This window comes from Setaria viridis, chromosome 3, assembly GCF_005286985.2.
Source record: "Setaria viridis chromosome 3, Setaria_viridis_v4.0, whole genome shotgun sequence".
Lineage (NCBI taxonomy): Eukaryota > Viridiplantae > Streptophyta > Magnoliopsida > Poales > Poaceae > Setaria > Setaria viridis.
This window is the reverse complement of record NC_048265.2, coordinates 36,724,372-36,743,244: the sequence shown is the minus strand read 5'-3', so window position 1 is coordinate 36,743,244 and position 18,873 is coordinate 36,724,372. Positions and strand designations below refer to the sequence as shown.

General features: G+C 50.3%; 1 protein-coding gene across 1 annotated transcript; it reads right to left on the bottom strand.

The window, feature by feature from the left end:
• Window positions 1-16,984: 16,984 nt before the first annotated feature.
• On the bottom strand, window positions 16,985-17,398 carry LOC117849228 (uncharacterized). Its single transcript, XM_034730798.1, has one exon. The coding sequence runs from the start codon at window positions 17,396-17,398 to the stop codon at window positions 16,985-16,987; it is 414 nt and encodes a 137-aa protein (XP_034586689.1).
• Between the last annotated feature and the right edge of the window lie 1,475 nt (window positions 17,399-18,873).

Here is an 18,873-nt window from a genome sequence, read left to right as displayed (position 1 = left end):
ACCTCACCTTCGAGGTGGCCAACTTCAAGACTTCGTACCATGCCATCTTTGGCACACCCAACAACTACCATACGGATCACAAGATTCGGGTTGTATCCTCATACTCAATCAACAAAATCCTCCACAACAGGGATGTCAACGGCCAAGTTGTCAAGTGGTTTGTAGAGCTCGACGAGTTCGACCTTGATTTGACAGTGCCCTCAACATCGAAGGAGCAGGCCTGGGGGTCCTCTTCATATCCCCCAATGGCGAGCAGCTCAAGTACGTCCTTCAGGTCCATTACAAGGCCACCAACAATGGCGCTGAGTACGAAGCTCTCATCCACAGCCTCAGCATCGCCGTCTCCCTTGGGATCAAGCGCTCCTTGTGTACGACGACTCTAAGGTCATCATCAAGCAAGTCAAGAAGAACCGGGACTGCTCCAAGGAGACCATGGATGCTTACTACATAGAAATCCACAAATTTGAGGCCCACTTCGATGGTCTTGAGCTCCACCATATACCTAGGGAACACAATGTCGCTGCCGACATCATGTCCAAGCTTGGTCCAAGCGTGCTCAAGTCTTGGTCGGCGTCTTCATACAAGATCTCCGGAAACCTTCCATCAAAGTTTTGGAGTCAGACCAGGTCGACACTTGTGCCCCAACTCCTGCTGACCCAGCTCCCACTGATGTCATGATGATTGAGGCAGAAGAAGACTGGCACGCGCCATTCATAGCCTTGATCACCGATCAGCTGGCACCAAAGGAAAAAATAGAACACTAGAAATTAGCTCGGCACAATGCATACTACATCATCATCGGCAAGGAGCTCTATGGAAAGGCTGCATCTACAGGCATCTTGATGAGGTGCATTCTACACAACGAGGGCATTGACCTCCTTCACAAGATCTACTCGGGAACATGAAGGAACCACGCTGCTTCGGGCACTTTGGTTGGCAACGTGTTTCGCTCTGGCTTTTATGGGCCAACAGCGGTGGCCGATGCAAAGGAGCTCGTCCAAAGGTGTAAAGGGTGTCAATTTTTCTCCAAGCAGCAACATTTACCGACGCAAGCCCTGCGCACTATCCCACTATCCTGGCCCTTCACATGCTGGGGGGTGGATATTGTCGAACCCTTCAAGACCGCTCTGGGCAGCTACACCCATATTTTTGTGGGAGTTGACAAATTCACCAAGTGGATTAAGGTCAAGGCTGTCACCAGCACCGAGTCAGCTAAAGCCGCTCAGTTCATGGAGGAAATCACACACCGCTTTGGAGTGCCAAACAGGAACATCACCAACCTTGGCAAGCAGTTCACAGGCTCCAAGTTCTGGGACTTCTACTAGGACAACCTCATCGATGTGTACTACTCCTTAGTAGCACACCCGCGCTACAGCGGATAGGTCAAACATGCGAATGGGATGGTCCTCAAGTCCCTCAAGTCTCGCATCTTCGACAATGCGTCCAAGTACACCACCAAGTGGCTACGCGAGCTACCCCACGTCATCTCAGGCCTACGCACCCAAAAAAGCTGGTCTACTGGCTACACCCCTTTCTTCATGGTGTACAGCATAGAGGCCATCTTGCCATCCGATGTGGCCTTTGGCGCCCCATGCATCCAGTACTATGAGCAAGGAGAGGCATAAACAAGTCGGTGGGTTGACATTGACAACCACGAGGAGCACCGACTGGTGGCTCTCATCCAGCATGGATGCCACGAGTAGTAGATACGGTGCTACCACGGTCGGAATATCAGAGAACACTCGTTCAACGTTGGTGAGTTGGTGCTTCACCGAATCCAGTCCACCAAGGACATGCACAAGCTGGCCATCCCCTGGGAGGGCCCCTTCATCATCAAAGAAGTCATCCAGCCAGGCACCTATCGACTCCAATGGGCAGACGCCTCAGGCGTCCCTAATCCATAGAACATCGAGCACCTACGGCCCTTCTACCCTTAGGATTTAAAAGCTATGTATTCTATTTTCCACTTTTTACTAAATGAATAAAACCTCCGAGGTTCTTTGTGTACCTACTGCCTTACTGTTCTTGTGTCTGAGCTGTTCCTAACGGTCAGGGGTTGTCCATCCTATTCGATAGACCACTCGCTTTCAAGCTCGGGGCTTCCCCTAGGTGCCAACCTCTAGGTCTCCCATCCTTCTCCTCCCCCTCTCAAGTCAATACGACTAACTCATGTGGTTAGCGTTCTTGCCCATGAAACCTAGACAACCTTGTGTTCACCCCTCCTACAAGCTTGGGATCCGCTCTCAGCAGGATGCTGGTTAGGCAAGGCTAGGCGCTTAGCGGCTACAGGCCTCATCTATGCATTGTTCTGTTGTATACACCAAGGGAGGGATGGAGCCCCTTTCTTCTCGCATACGTCAAGTCAATTACATTACATGTCTTATCATATAGTTTGATACACCACAAGTTTCATTTTACAGGTCCAAATCATTAACAATGTTTTCTGCTACATCATTAAACTGGTCGGCCAGTACTGGAAGCTTCTCCACATTGAAGTTGGCACGACCCATACTCCAGCGCGGTGTCCTTCAGCAGCTCTTCAGCACTGCTAAGACGTTCTTGATGCACTCCACCGCAGTGTCTTTCAGCAGCTCTTTCAGCCGACCAGGTACAGCCTTGAGGCGATCGAGTAGTGGCGCTGGTGCGGTCGGGTCGGTCACCTTATGAAGATCCTCCAGCTCCAGCTCCAACCCTGCAATTACCAATTGGTCATGCTGAGGACTATGCATTGCAGCCTCTAAGCAGCGCTCAGTATCTTTGTGCGTGCCGGCTTCGTAAATCAGCTTCTATGACACAGCGTACTCATGGAGAACTGCCACGTCATGCTCTTGCTGGAGACGAGCATTCAAATCCTCGCACTCTCTGAGGTTCTGCTTGAGCCTTTGCTTCCTCACCTCAGCATCTGCTCATTCAAACAAACACACATCAACACCAAGATTTCAAAGACAAAACCAAATCAACAAGTTGGCACAACGTACCTCTCAAGTGCGTAGCAAGAACCTATTGCTACAAGGCATGATCTAGGTCTTTCTTCACAGTGTCCTCTTTGGCCTTCTTGAGGTCGGCCTCAAGTCGCTCTGCTTTCAAGTGATATTGCTCGGCTCGGTGGATCGCATCTACCCTCTTATGAGCACACGTGGCCAAACCCTATTTACAACCTAACAATTAGAGCTCTGCAAAGAAACTAGATTTTAGATACAAGTTCTCCAGGTTGGTCGACATACTTACACATAGCAACTTAGAAATTTTGGAGGATGACTGCCGTAGCATGGGAGGATCTTTCTTGTCTTGCACCGCATCCCCAGCAAGGTTGGCCCCGGAGAAGTCCAAGGCATCAAAATGATTTCCTCATCCCTTGAGGACCTCTCTGGCAGTCGATCATCTCGGGGCAACTCTTCCAGGTGCGGCTTGGTTCTGGCTCCCTCTGCAGACACCTGCTCGATCCCGGAGTTGACCATAGCAGCGTCAGCAGCCCCAAAGCCAACTACGCCTTGTTGCGGCATCGGAGTTGGTACAGCTTCTCCAGTGTGACCATCTTGATCTCCCCCAGCCTCTGATGGTGGCGACTGTTCAACAGTGCAACTGCTCATCCCCTCGGTCTGGGTCGAGCAACTAGTTAGCTGTGCACCAGATTCGTCATCTAGCACGGCATTCCTGCATTATCAATGCACGAAGCAATATAAGCAAGACAGGTAGCAAAACAACCACAAGACAGATAGTATAACCAGATTGCACTTATATGGTGCTCTTCTTCACCTGGAACTTGGGACGCAAGGGCGGTGGTGGCGCCGACACATCTCCACTAGACCCCCATGGATCTCCCTTCCAAGTCTCCTTGATCCGCTCTGCGTCAGCCGCGGTCGTCTTAAGGAGTTCGAACTTCTTCTTCTTAGCAGGTGAGCTTGGCGTGTCTGCCTCCTCATCTACTTTGCTGGTTGACTTGGCTGCGGAGGCCGTGCTCGGAGCAGCTTTCTCCTTGCCAGCCATCTTCTTCCTTTTGGCGCTCGGCTTCTGCGTCTAGGAGGCCGGAAGCATCTTCATGACCTGCCGTGTCAAGCGCCCCACTAGTTTGGAGTCCTTGGCTTGGTTGACCTCTTCTGGCACGCTCTCATCCGACCCAATGGAGGAGTCTGACTCTCAATCAAGGCTAGTTGGCGGCTTGTTGGAATCGGTGGTCAGGTGGACCTTGGGTCGCTACTACTCGGCCCCTTCTGAAAGTGGCGCCGGGCAAAAGAATTCAAGTTCGCTGGCCTAATCAATCAACAAGAATAGTCAGAGACAACACAATAGCACAATGGGAATGCCAAATCAATGCAGTTAAGATCATACCGGGTCGGCCGAACTCTTGAGGGAATATGCTTTGGGGCAGCTCTTGTTCTTGATGATGCCACCAAAAAACTCGAACACTCGGTTGGCGACTTCTTCCTTGGTCACCTTTTGCTGGACCTCCTGGGTTTGGTCTAGTGGCCCTGTATACTCATATGCCTAATGAACTCTATTTTTGTTTGGCTGTGTTAATCTCCAACAGAAATTGATGCTGACAGCTCTGGCTGTGAGCCCACGCACCTTCAACTCAACGATCTTATCTAGCAACTGCTTCACCTGCACCTGCTCCTCCGAGGTCGGCTGGTTCAACCACTCGGCATGGTCACTAGCCCATGTCTAGTACTCGGCGGGAGCTCGGGCTTCTGATTGGCAACCCTAAACCATTCCTTGTGCCAGTGCTTGTTGGATTCCTTGAACTGGAGGTCGAAGTACTACTACACTCTCTTCGATCGCAGTGAAAACCCACATCCCCCAATCTATGACAGTCTAAGTAATTAAGAGACTAAATCAAATAATCAATAGTGTGATTAAGAAGCAAATCAAAGCTAACTCCAAATTGTTGAGAGTTAAGATCCAAAAACACCTTAGATTTTGCCAAGTCTTAAAACTCCTTCCTATTGATGATCACCTAGAGAGGCCAATGAAAACAACTTCATATAAGAACTTAGTTTTTGGCCAATATAAAAGTGATAGATCTTTTCAAATTGAGTAACCTTCCTAAATTACACTTTTCTTGACAATGAGTAGAAGGGTTCCAAAAATCGAGTAGACGATCGGTCAAATTTCAAATCAAACTCAAAAACAGCTTTAGCCGATGCTCTACCAAAGATCCCACCATCCAAATTCCAAATCCACAGAGTTTCTCATATGTTGGACTTTATCAAAGTGGTAGCCTATACCTTGAACTCCAACTTTTATTTTTGGAAATGCAAGCACAAAGATCAAACTTGGTGAGGAAATATGCGTTAAACACGACACCTTTGCATGACATGCATCACAAGCATCTTTGTGCATTTTTGAGAATCATGAACATCATTGTGCACTCTTGAGCATCATGAACATCCTTTTGTGCATCATTGAGCATCATGAGCATCACTTGTGCATAAATAAGCATTTTTACCATGCATTGCTTAAGTCACATAATAGTCATTTATTGTTGAAAAAACAAATTTGTAAAGCAACCCCAATTTCTTTTACATAACTGTGCCTTATTTTATTTTATTCAAATACTAGATACACTTTAGTGATTTTACAATATTTTTACCAAAATTTTCAGAAGTGTTTGCTTGGGTTAAAAATTCATTTAACGTTTAATTTTAGCTGTTTCGTTTTGTCAATTTCATGCAAACCATAACAGCTTTTGAGTTTATTCTTGTTGCATTGGATTCTTAATGATTTTATTTTTCCAAAGAGTATTTTTAGGCAAGTTTTGGACACCTGTAGCTAGGTCGTTCAAGGGAGCAAAGTTGGCATGTTTTATTTTATCGCGGGCCCACATGGCAGTTGCCTCATCTTCTTCCTCCAGCACCTGGACGCCTCCCGTTGGCTGGCTCAGACACCGAGAATGGTAATTGGGCACCTCTAGTTGTGCCAGCAGGGCCCTCTCCGCCCATAGGCCACATGAGCATCTCCCATGTGCATCCTCTTCCTCTCCATGCCACTCCTCGCCTCCATTGGCCGAACCTCTGCCCGAACGACATGGGCACTAGGTGGCCATCAAACTCCGGTGCCGCCCCTCGCCACCAATCCACCGCCCCCATGCTGTGTCACCCTTATCTCCTCGCGCTTATCCTCATCCTGTCGCGCCCAAGCCTTTAAACCTGCCCTTTCCCCAAGCCTTGGCCTCCCAAACCAGAAAGCTCCAGTAGCCTTCCTCCATTAACGAGCTCCCAAGCTCTTCCCATCATCGGCTTGATTCCTCCCAACTCTGGCCCTCTCCCTTCGATTCCTCTCGCCCAAAGATGCGCCACTCTCTATGCCCCTCCTTGTCGCCTGCCGTCCACCCTACCAGCTGGAATCTGAGTTTTCCCCAACCTCCAGAGCTTCACGTGCCACCGCCTATGCCTCAATGTGGTGCCCCATGCTCCGGCCCTCCTCGTCCCCAACCAACAATGCAAATGGAACCTAGGTGAGGTCCTGATTGTCATGCTCGTGCCCGTTTTTCGTTTGCCTTAAGTTTCCTCGCCCGTTCCCAACGATGTCGCCGGCGTTCCTCGCCACCGCACGGAGCCCCTGTGACCCCTTTCTCCTCTACCTACGCTGCTCCATGGAGTCCCCTGGCCTGGGGCATGGCGCCACCCTCCCCTCTCCCTCCAGCCCCACTGCCTTTACCTTGCCGTCAGCCAAAACCTATGCCGAGCTCCTGCCTGATGTACCTGTGCGCTGTGATCTGGAGATAGAAGAAAGCTTGGACCTGATTGCTTGGTGGAATAGAAGTTCAGGGGGTTATGGGATAAGGGGTTGGTTTTATGTTTGAAGGTGGAATCTATCCAGGGGCCAGAGCGTAAAACGCAGGGGGTAGAGTGTTAAGAGAAGGGCATATCCGTGAGGGGAAAATGTTTTCTAGGGGGTAGCTTGCAAATAGTTTCGGACTGGTTTTAAAATGGCTAGTTTTAAAATGTTGACAACTTTGAAAATGCATAGAAACTAGTAGAAAAATGCTAAAAATGTGATTCTTGTTTTGCTGGATTGCTTGTGAAGTATAGTTTATTTCACAACTGAGTATGTGCATGTTGCTATTTTGTATTTTGTGCTTTGATTTGTTTAGTCTAAAGGCCATTAAATGCATTATAAAACACCTAGTGCTCTAAAAATGGTGAAATCACTTATGTTAGTTCACTTGTGACATGCATGTTCAAGATATGAAAGTTGTGCTACTAGATTAGATGGGTTTCCTACTGTTTTAGATTTAAAATGCTTATTGCCATCTCCGTATTGCTAAGTGCATGATAAATAGTGAAAAATTGGTAAAATGATGAAACCACTTTTGTTAACCTTTGTGTTATATCTAGAGTCTAAGGAAAATGATGTGGTACCTTTATGGTTGATTTACAAGCCTTTTTAGATTTAATATGCTTAATGGTAGTTTATCTGGTTTAATCTATAGCTCCACTTAAAAATTGATTTTAATATGAATCCAACTCTCCTAACCTTGTAGTGTCATCTTTTGTTAGTGCCATTTATTGCATAGATGTCTCTCAATAAATTTTTTAATCATGCCCTTCGTGCTTGCTTTTGACTTATGGTGCAAAGTAGTTTCTCTCATTGTGCTTGTGTGAGTTGTATTGCCTTTAGCTAGACTGTGTGGTTAACAATTGATTGCATGCTTATTTAGTTTATCATGCCATTAGTTCATCTCTTCATTAGTGCATATTTGCTTTGGTTGATAGCTAGATTCAGTAGCTCTGGAACTTGTTTGTAGCTTTGTTATGCTTGGTGTTGAAGTGGTGGTTACATTTTCCTACAAAACTAGTAGGCATATCTAATTTAGTGTGTGCTTAGCTAATTGTGGAACCAAATCCTGATTTTGTTTTTATGCTTGTCCTATCTTTTAAAAATAATGCCAACCATGTTATCTCAGGGATTTCTTTGCTAATCAGTTTCTGCTCATTTTCAACATATAGATCATTGTTGTTGTTTGGTTTCCCACTTAACACTAAACATCATCCCAAGTTCCATGCATTCATGAGCATTTGCACTCATAGCATAATCTCTAATGCATGCGCACATTTCTTTCTTTTAGAGAATTTTTTGTTGGAGAACGAGACCTTGAACCCTTGAGCCGAGTGTTGGAGGTATGCCCTAGAGGCAATCATAGAGATGATGATATTCCATTTGTATCCATGATTTGTATATTGTGTTCATTGAATATCCATTAAAGGCTACTTGAATTGATTTGCAATTATGTGAATTGTATGTGAAACTCTTTACTTGTATGGTTATTCTAAAGTTGTCCCTAGTCGGAGTTCATGTGAGGACACACATGAATATTAGACTAGCACAGGTATTAGTTGATGACTATGTTTCACAAGTCATGGACATGGAGATGTTGAACTAATAATGTGGACACATGTGGAGACATGTGCTAGGACTGACCCAACACGAGAAGTAGTTCTCTTTTTAAACAACATATACGTTTTGTCCTTAGACCTGAGATTGTCGCATGTATTCAAGATGTGGATCGACCTACTTAGGGGCTATCAAACGCTACGCCGTAACAGGGTCATTATAAAGGTAGCTTTCGGGTTTGTCAAAAAGCATGCTATGAGACATGGTCAATCAAGATGGGATTTGCCCCTCTCTGATTGAGAGTGATATCTCTAGGCCCCTCGAGTGATCGGATCCGAAAATGCATGGCCATGCTACGTACGGTTAAGAGTTAACCTACAAAGGGATTCCGAATCACAGGATCGAGAAAGAGCGGTCGGCTTGAAGCTAGACCAAATATCGTGAGGCAAAGGGAATAACATGTATATTATATTGTGATGGTTTGTCTGATATGATCTTCGTGTGCGTATAGGAGTTGGCACGTCTTGCTAGAGGCCGCTACCGACTATTGGGCCGAGTAGGAGTACTAGGGCCATGTCTATACGTATCTGAACCCATAGGGTCACACACTTAAGGGACGGGAAGCCCAATTCGGATCTGATCCGAGTTGGATTAGGTTTAGAAGTACTAATGGGCCTCGGACCCAGAGGCCCATCAGGAACCTCTATAAATAGAGGGGTGGGGGCACCCTAGGGTTTACACCTTTTTGGTGAAACACATCTGCCGCGCCTCCACGCTCTCGCCTGTTGCAACTCACGGATCTAGCAGTCCAGCTTGCGACGCTTCCTCCCTCAACGTGTGGATACCTTGGAGGTGTTGCGCCTGCAGCACTCGGACGAGCCACGATGAGCCACGATGAGCCACGACGAGCCGCGGCACAGGAGGCGATCTTGCTGCACGTGGACGAGCTGCTGAGGAGCTGCTGGACGTTGATGTGATCGACTACGTATGACTACGTTGATCGACTACGTACGACTACGTTGTATCCCAACACCGAGGCCGGCACAAAAGTTGAGTTTGAGCCCGAAGAAAACCAAGGCAAGCCACTAAGCATGCTTGTTGCCTCCTACTTTTGAAATGAAGTTGTTACTATGCTTTCCTATAGGTTATAATAACTTGATCTTGCAGTTGCTTAGTCCTGCTTAGTCATAAAATGGTCACTTAATAAAGGAAATAGTCATTAATTAACTAACATCATTTTCTAATAAGGTTCTTTAAGTTGTTTAAAAATTCAGAAATAGGATAACTTTCCAAATAAGTGTTAAGCAACCCTAAAGTGACCCCACCTTTATTTTATAGATTCTAAGATCTTAAAATGTTATATGTGTACATAATCACCATCAAAGTCAAGCCCGACTTTTAAATCACAACACACCCTACTTTACAAAGAAATAATGTTCAAAAGTTTTGTCTCGGTGAATTTGTCTAAAAGGAATAAATGGTTATAACCTTGTCTAAATAAATGTGGTCCAAAATACACCCCATGCTTGTACCTTAATTAACAAGATGAAGCCTACACATAAAAGCTTGTTTTTGAAATCTTGCATTTGCATCTCGTGTAGAAGCTAACCGCGCTGACGGAATGTATGAGCTCAGCCCAGAACGCGAAGCAGGAGGGTGTCCGCTGAGCTGAATGTAATCAAAGCAAATCAAGGCCCAAACCAAGTTTGGAAGAGCCCAAGGTTGAGTTAGGGCAAGAAGGCAAGCCCGGAGCATAACCCTGGTTTCCAAATTATGCAATACTTATGTTACTTATGTTTGTGCATTAAGTTCATAGGAGTTGCTTGAAACATTAGTTGGATGCTCCCTAGTACCCATGTTTTGAATACTAGCATGATAAGTCGTTTAGTTGCCATGCTAAATAGGGACATGGTAAAAGTTGAGTGATTTCCTATCACTCGTGAGTTATAGGAGTTGCTTGTTTTCTTATGTTGGAATCATAAGGATTGACGGGCGGGGCTAGGCTATTTGGTTTTGAATTGGTGGATTGCTCCATCTGCCTAGTTATGAAATGCTAAGGCCAAAATGTGTCGGTGTTCGTGGTCAAGTGTTTGAAAGTACTAAGCTCATACCTAGTATGGGATAGGGAAGCCTAGTATCTGATTGGTTTGGGACGTGGGCATACTCCCCATTCTCTCTAGAACTGGGTTCCCCTACTACAGCATGTGGGTACAATTGCAGTCATGGTACGGCGTCGTTCCGGGACCGTGGGGCCTTGTATCCAAGGGAAGTGGGCCCTAGCTACGTGTCGGGGATTGATGGGGACGGCTGACATGTGTGGACCCGGTGTGGTACGCATATGTTGGGGGTTTAGGTTCACCTTGCAAGGTTAAGAAACTCGATTCGAATCGTCTGCGTCTCACAGTTTGAGACTGCTTGATCACCGTGATGCGCTGAGTAAGAAGTGGAACAAAGGATGATGATTAATATCGATGCATGATTAAATTGCTTGTTCACATGCTTGCTTAGAATAGGTGCTTACCTAGAATGGTTAATCAACTAGAACCTGATGCTAAAATTTGAAAGTAAGGACCAACTTTAGATGCTTTTGGCAAAACAAACCCTAAGCCAAAAAGCCTTGCATGTCTAGGAGTCGGTGGAGTAGTTACCACCTGATGGGTAAGCCTTGTTGAGTATACTCAGCCTTGATTGTGGCTATCTTTTTCAGATGTTGCTTTGACTTAGTTGCTAGTGTGACTCGGCCGTCCCAACTCCCTCCGGGTTGGATTGTCGAGTGGGACCTATCCTCGGTCGGCGAGGATCATGGTGCTTGATATCATGGTAGGCTTTACCATGGTATTGTGTATCGATGTTAGACTTACCCTTGTTTTCCACTGCTTTTGAACTCTGAAACTCTATCTTCATGCATTTGAAAAATTGGTCTGTAATAATTGAATGTGGGACCTATAATAATGTATCTGGATTGTTGTAATCTCTGGACTCGTCTTCGTGAGAGGATGTTGTGTTTCTATCCGAGACAAGTGGTTTTATCGGGTGAAACCTGATGGACTACCATTTTAACTTGATTAAAGTGTCAGTTCACATCTGAGGCAACGTTGAGTACACTTTAGCTGGGTTAATCTGGGTGGTTCCGCCACACAATCACCCTAAGCTTCCCCTTGGTCGACACAACTTTCAGTTGATACAAATATTTCCATAGATAGAAGTGCGAGGGGATGACCAAGTATGCCTCAGACAGATGGATGAAGACAGCAACATCCAAAATCGAGTTGGGATTCAGATGTACCAGTTATATCATGTAGTAGTGGAGAAGACCCCAGAAGAAGTTCCTACAAGGGATCCCGAATCCACGTTCAAAGAACGATGTGAAGACCACTGTCTCCATCTTATCCTTAGTGGTCGCCTTCCAGTCAAGCAGCGCCTTGGGCCCAAGGAGGCCCCGATGGAGGAGCGCATCCCCCGATCGACGAGCGCCTGGATGCACTCCTCCATCATCACGGATTTCATCCAGATTGAGGATGGATTCGGTATTTGTGGTTGGGCTATTTCCTCCGTTTCTAATCCCTAGGATTTGGATCTAATAACCGCAAGGGTCTTGATGCGCATACGGCGGCACGACGGCTCAAGCGGTGGTGGCAAAATATGCGCGAGTAGATTGGAAATTGCGACTGCATGGCCTAAGGTTCATGGGCGCAGTAGCAATGTGCTCTATAGACTAGGGCGGCAGCAACGCGTGTGTGGTGGATGGAAATGAAAACGGATCTATGCCCCTTGGGTTTTTAAAGGATGTCACGGCGTAACCCTAGTGACGGAATCTGCGGGTTTTTTGTTATTGGAGCGCATGTGCCGGACGGAGTCCGTGGGTTTTCCGTTCTGTTTTCAACGGCGCACCTCCGTGGCTCCGTCAGTCCTCGTCGTCGGGGGTTGAGTGCCCCTTTCAGGTTGATGTGTTTCCGTGGGTCCGCCAGTCCTCATCCTCGAGGCCTGGGTGCTCCTTTCAGGTCGGTGGGCTTCCATGGTTCCGCCAGTCCTTGTCCTCGGGGGCTGGGCACCCCTTTCAGGTTGGCGTGCCTCCTTGGCTCCGCCAGTTCTCAGCCTCGAGGGCAGGGCGCCCCTTTCTGGTCAGTGTGCCTCCGTGGCTCCACCAGTCCTCGCCCTCGGGAGCTGGGTGCCCCTTTCAGGTTGGCGTGCCTCCGTGGCTCTACCAGTCTTTCTACTCAGGGGCTGGGAGCCTATTTTAGATTGGCGTGCCTCCATGGCTTTGCCAATCCTCGTACTTGAGGGCTGAGTGCTTACTTCTTGTCGGCGGGCCTCCATGGCTTCGACTATCCTTGTGCTCAAGCACTACAACTTGCTTCTAGGATCAAAATTTTCTTCTTTGACCATTGGACCGATTATACTAATCACTTCAATGCTTAGGGGCTAATCCTATGCAGTGTGTCTTGTGACACCCTTCATGTCCTTCGCTTCGACTTTCTGGATGCCCACCATCCATCAACTCAGTACTCAACTTCACTCTACGCGTATGGCTCTGCGTTCGCTAGGGTTCTCTTCTTTTTTGAGCACTGCGCAGCCTCTCCGTCACTATGATGCCATCGCAGCTTTAGCTGACCACATTTCAAGCTTCGCCGCGATGACCTTATGTTCCTGTTCTCCTACACATTGATTGGGGTCTTGAGGGATATGGGTACTCAATGGGTCCTCACCGACCAGGATACTGGCCAGCCCTAACAAGGGAGCCCACTCGACCAGGGTGTGCGCGCCAAGGACATGAAGATACTTGGAGCACAAGTCAAGGAGGCCGGGCGATTCAAATCAGCCCGAATATTGTCGTTGTCAAGAATCACGGGTCAAGACTATGGCAAGTGAATGTGTCTTCTATGCACGTAAGGCTCGGATGGTTGCACGAGAGGACACAAGGTTTAGACTGGTTCGAGCAGGAATAGCCCTACGTCCAGTATTGGAGGCAGCTCAGGTTACTCGTGCAGAGTTTGCAGTAGGGGTTACAAAAAGGTGAGAGAGGGAGGCTGGTCCCAAGTCTCTGTGGGTGTGCACTGATGCTCCTAAGGAGAGAGCGTGAGTTGGGAGGTGTTCGGTTGGCTTGAGAGCTGTCCCTGTCTCGGGCCTCCCGGTCTTCCTTTTATAGCGTAAGGAGGACACAGGGGTTACAATTGAGGCAGGGGCCAAAGGGGAGAGGAGAAAGTAAACAGGGAAGTAATAGAGTAGGAAGAAGGACTGGGCCTCCAGAGTCATCGCCTTCCCTTCCGAGCATCGCAGGGAGAAGGACCAGGTCCTCGGAATCACCGCCTTCCCTCCCGGTCTCGGTCTCCTGTCAACATGACCACCGGAGGGGGAGGGCGGTCGTTGGGCCCCATCGTTGACCCTCCGGTCAGCCGTTGTAGCTGAGCGTGCGAGGTTTGTGTGATGTCCAACCGCTGTAGCCATGCATGCTGATGATGTCCGGCCACCGCAGTTATGCACATCGTGGAGGACGGTCGACTTCTGTAGGCTCGCGTGCTAACCAGGAGGCGCGGCTACACGCCCCTGCCACCAGGCCGAGTGGGAGACCGGGCGGCGCATCCTCCTTTGTTGGGCGACGTGGGCGATAAGTGCCCTATGACGGATGTCACAGGGGAGGCAGGACAGCGCAGCTGTGGCTCCGTGCGGTCATGGCTACAGTGCACCGCCTAAAAACTGTGGCAGGTCACATCGAGGATGGCGGCGTCGGAGATGATGGCGCTTGCCCCGGCGGTGACGACGGGGACGGTGGCGTCGGGGTCGGCCGGAGGCCTCTCCCGTACCCTCATCCTGCTTGGCTGCAACCCTAACGTGTGGGGAGGGCCGATCGTGCGCTGGATGTCCCTTGAGGACCCGTAGAGGCCCCACTTCGTGCTGGACGATGTCGGGGAGCAAAAATGATGGTAGGCAGTGCAGGGCGGGCTTGAGAACATCCGCGCCGCCCTGTCTTCCGTGATGGGGGAGCTGGACGACGTCGTTGTCCCCGGCGGTCAGGTATGGTGTTTTCTTTGGTGGTTATTTTTCTCTCATCTCTCCATCCCTCTTTGCTCCTGACGGTCCCTGAATGTAAATCGTTCTGTAGGCCCTCCAGGAATGCAGCCGGGGGAAGTCCGAGTTCCTCCAGCGCGAGCGGGGGGTCTGGGAGCGCTTTGCCGCGGAGACGCGGCGGAGTCAGGAGCTAACTGGGCAGCTTGCTGCCGCCCAGCAGAACGTCGCCGACCTGCGAGCACGAGAGTAGGTGGCACGGGAAGGCACGCGGAGGGCGGAGGACAAGTTCCGGGCCATCGTTGAGAAGGCCCACCTTGATGCCGAGGAGTTCCAGGCCGTTGCCGAGAAGGCCCATCATGATGCCGAGGAGCTTGCGTGGTTGAGGAAGGAGCATGAGGCCCTTCAAAAAACCATTGAGCGCATCTGGCACAAGCGACATACGGCTTGGCAGGAGTGCGACCTCGAGGCGGGCTGGAAGGTTGAGGCCGAGAGGGTGGCGGCCGACCTTGGGGCGGAGGTCAGTCGCCTCCATTCACAGATGCAGGTGCTTCAGACCGCTGTGTCCTATGGGCTTGATAGGGAACGTCTGCTGAAAGCTCAATCTGAGGGTAAGGCTCTTGTTGTTCCTTTGTTTTGCGTCATTGCGGTGGTTTCTAACTTGGTGGGCTTTTCTGGACAGGCCTCGAGGCTGACCTCGCCCGGCTGAGGGACGCTGCTGATGTGGAGCACGTCGAGCTCGCCAACCTGTGGGACGCCGTTCGCATCGTCTGCCAGGACCTCAACGTGGTCCAAGAGGAGGGGACGAGCACACTGGCGGTCCGTGTCCTCAAGATGTACCGGTGGGCCCGTGAGATCGCTCGGGAGGCACTCCACGTCAGCGTGAGGTGGGCCTTTGGCATCTTCGGCTACTCCGGCATCAACTTCAGTGCGATGAGTGGGGGGTACGCCTCTGGCTACTCTGAGGCCGAGCTGGACGAGATTGACGCGTCGGTGTTCAATCCAGCGGAGGCCTTGGCGAAGCTCCTGGTGGATGAGGCCATCCCGCCGGAGGACCCAGGGACGAGTTAGCTGTATCGGGCCCAGATGCCGAAGAATATGTAAATATGTTAGTAAATTCAAACTTGCTTTTACGATGGCTACAGAAGCCCTTTTGGTTCATGCAATTTTTCAAAAAGGTTTTCAATCCTCTTTCTGTTTTTTGGATTTCGAAAGATCAGAGCGCGAGTCGGATGCATCAGGAAGCGCCTATGAGAAAAGGCACCGTAGCCGCTGGGGTGTAGGTTTCTTGCGATCCGATCGGTCTTGCCCGAGCATCGTTCACACACTCTTTTCTTTTTATGCCCAAACGTTTAGGAAGAGGGTCTCTTTGGAGAAATTGTGTTTTGAGGAGACGCCAAGTGTCTTGGGCCGGAGCCCTCGATAGCCCCTGAGGGATATGCGACCCTGGGGCAAGGCCTGGGTCGGATATCCCTAAGCTTGGCATGAAACATTAGCGAAGGAAACTCAAAACAGTTCCTTTACCATAAACTAAGAGATGGCGGAAATATGTATGTACAAACTTGGAAATAATAGCTAAGGGTAGAAACGTCTTAGCTGCTCTATGTTCCGAGTGTTGGTGAAGACCTGCCCGTCGGGGGTCGCTAGCTTGTACGTGCCCGGCCGCAGTACTTGCGCGACGATGAAAGGACCTTCCCACGAAGGGGTCAGCTTGTGCCGACCTCTGTTGTCTTGAATGAGGCGAAGCACTAGGTCGCCGACGTTGAAGGCTCGGCCCCGTACCTTACGGCTATGATACCGCCGCAAACCTTGCTGGTACTTGGCCGAGTGCAGCAGGGCCACATCACGCGCTTTGTCGAGCTGGTCTTGCGCGTCCTCGAGAGATGCTTGGTTCCCTTGTTTGTCGTACGCCCTGACCCTCGGCGACCTGTATTCCAGGTCGGTGGGGAGGATTGCCTTGGACCCATAGACCATGAAGAACGGGGTGAAGCCGGTTGCCCTGCTGGGGGTCATCCTCAGGCTCCATCGGACCGCGGGGAGTTCCACAACCCATCGGCCGCCAAACTTGTTGAGGCAGTCGAAGATCCATGGCTCGAGTATCATGCCATTGGCCCGCTCAACCTGCCCGTTCGTGCTGGGATGCGCTACGGCAGACCAATCCACTCGGATGTGGTGATCATCGCAGAACTTGAGGAATTTCTTCCTGGTGAACTGCGTGCTGTTGTCCGTGATGATGGAGTTGGGGACTCCGAAATGATGGATGATGTCGGTGAAAAACTGCACCACCTGCTCGGACTTGATCTGCACGACCGGTCGAGCCTTGATCCACTTCGAGAACTTGTTGCGGCGATGAGTAGGTGGGTGAAGCCCCCGGGCGCTTTCTTGAAGGGCCCGATGAGGTCCAGACCCTAGACCGTGAAGGGCCACATGATGGGGATGGTCTGGAGTGCCTGGGCAGGCAGATGGGTTTGTCATGTGAAGAACTAGCACCCTTCGCAGGTACGCACCACGCGGGTGGCGTCGGCTACCGCCGTCGGCCAATAGAATCCCTGTCGGAAGGCGTTCCCGACGAGGGTTCTCGGTGCGGCGTGGTGGCCGCAGGCTTCTGGTCGATGATGATGAAGGATTTGACACGGCGGGCAATCCTTCACGCCTCTGTCTTGTCCGTCAAGAGCGACTCGCAGATGAGGTAATCAAGGTACGGGGCTCTCCAGTCAGGCGGGGGGTCGGGCCCCTCTGTTGGGTTCATGTCGATTTCCATGACCTCGGGATCAGAGGAGTCGGCTTCCGAGTCCAGGACGGGTGGCGTGTTGCCAACCTCTCCCGGGTCAGCTCCCGAGTCCGGGACAGGTGGCACGTTGCCGGCCTCTCCTGGCTCCTTGTAGCGGATTGAGGGCTTGTACTGGTCGGTGATAAAGACGCCGTCGGGGACTAGCTTTCGGCCGGACGCTGCCTTTGCCAGCTCATCAGCTGCGTCGTTGAAGCATCTTGCGACGTGGTTGAGTTCCAAACCGTCAAACTTGTCCTCGAGCTTGGGGACTTCATTGCAGTATGCCGCCATCTTAGGATCGTGGCAGCTCCACTCCTTCATGACTTGCTCAACGACTAGTTGAGAGTCGCCTCAGATGTCCAGCCGCCGAATGCCCAGCTCGATGGTGATGCGAAGCCCATTGAGGAGAGCCTCATACTCAGCGACATTGTTAGGCGGATCATGTACCTCATGCGCACGCCGAGGGGAGAGACGAAAACCAAACCCGCCCCGGCGCGAGCTTTCATTAGCAACCCATCAAAGTACATCGTCCAGTACTCCTGCTTCTCTGGCGCTGATGGCGTCTGGATCTCCGTCCATTCTACGACAAAGTCGGCGAGTACCTGGGACTTGATGGCTATCCGGGGGATGTAGGTGATGCCCTAGTCCATAAGCTCGAGCGCCCACTTCGCAACCCGCCCCATGGCATCCTGATTCCGGATCACTTCACTGAGGGGGAATGATGACACGACCGTTACCGGTTGGGAGGTGAAGTAGTGGCGCAGCTTCCTCTTCGTGATGAGGACTGCGTATATCAGCTTTTGGATTTGAGGGTAGTGGGCCTTGGATTCGAACAAGACCTCGCTAACGAAGTACACCGGGCTCTGCACCTTGAGGGCGTGTCCCTCCTCCTCTCGCTCCACCACCAGAGCTGTGCTAACCACCTGAGTGGTTGCCGCGATGTAGAGCAGGAGCGGCTCCCCGTCAGTCGGCGGGACCAGGATCGGGGCGTTTGTCAGGATGTGCTTGAGCCGGTCAAGCGCCTCCTGGGCCTCGGCGGTCCACACGAAGCGGTCAGTCTTCTTCAGGAGTTAGTAGAGAGGGAGTCCTCGTTCGCCGAGGCGTGAGATGAAGCGGCTTAGGGCCATAAGGCATCCCATGACGCGTTGTACTCCCTTCAAGTTTTTTATTGGCCCCATATCGTTGATGGTTAATATCTTCTCAGGATTTGCTTCGATGCCGCGGACGAAGACGATGAAGCTGAGCAGCATTGCCCCTCGGGACCCCAAAAATGCATTTTTCGGGGTTGGGTTTGATGCGCTTGTCTCTCAGTCTTTCGAAGGCCAATTGAAGGTCGGGGATGAGCTGGTCGCCCTTCTTGGACTGGACCACAATGTCATCCACGTAGGCGTCAACGGTTCACCCGATGAAGTCCCCAAAACACTTGAGCATGCATCGCTAGAACGTAGCCCCCGCATTTTTGAGGCCGAACGGCATCGTGACGTAGTAGTAGGGCCCGAAAGGGGTGATGAAAGAGGTCGCGAGCTAGTCGGACTCTTTCATCGCGATTTGGTGGTAACCGGAATACGCATCAAGGAAGCTAAGGGTTTCGCACCCTGCGGTGGAGTCGACTATCTGATCTATGCGCGGCAAAGGAAATGGATCCTTTGGGCATGCTTTGTTGAGACCCGTATAGTCAACACACATTCTCCATTTCGCATTCTTTTTTCATACAAGAACAGGATTGGCTAACCACTCGGGGTGGTGCACTTCCTTGATGAACCCGG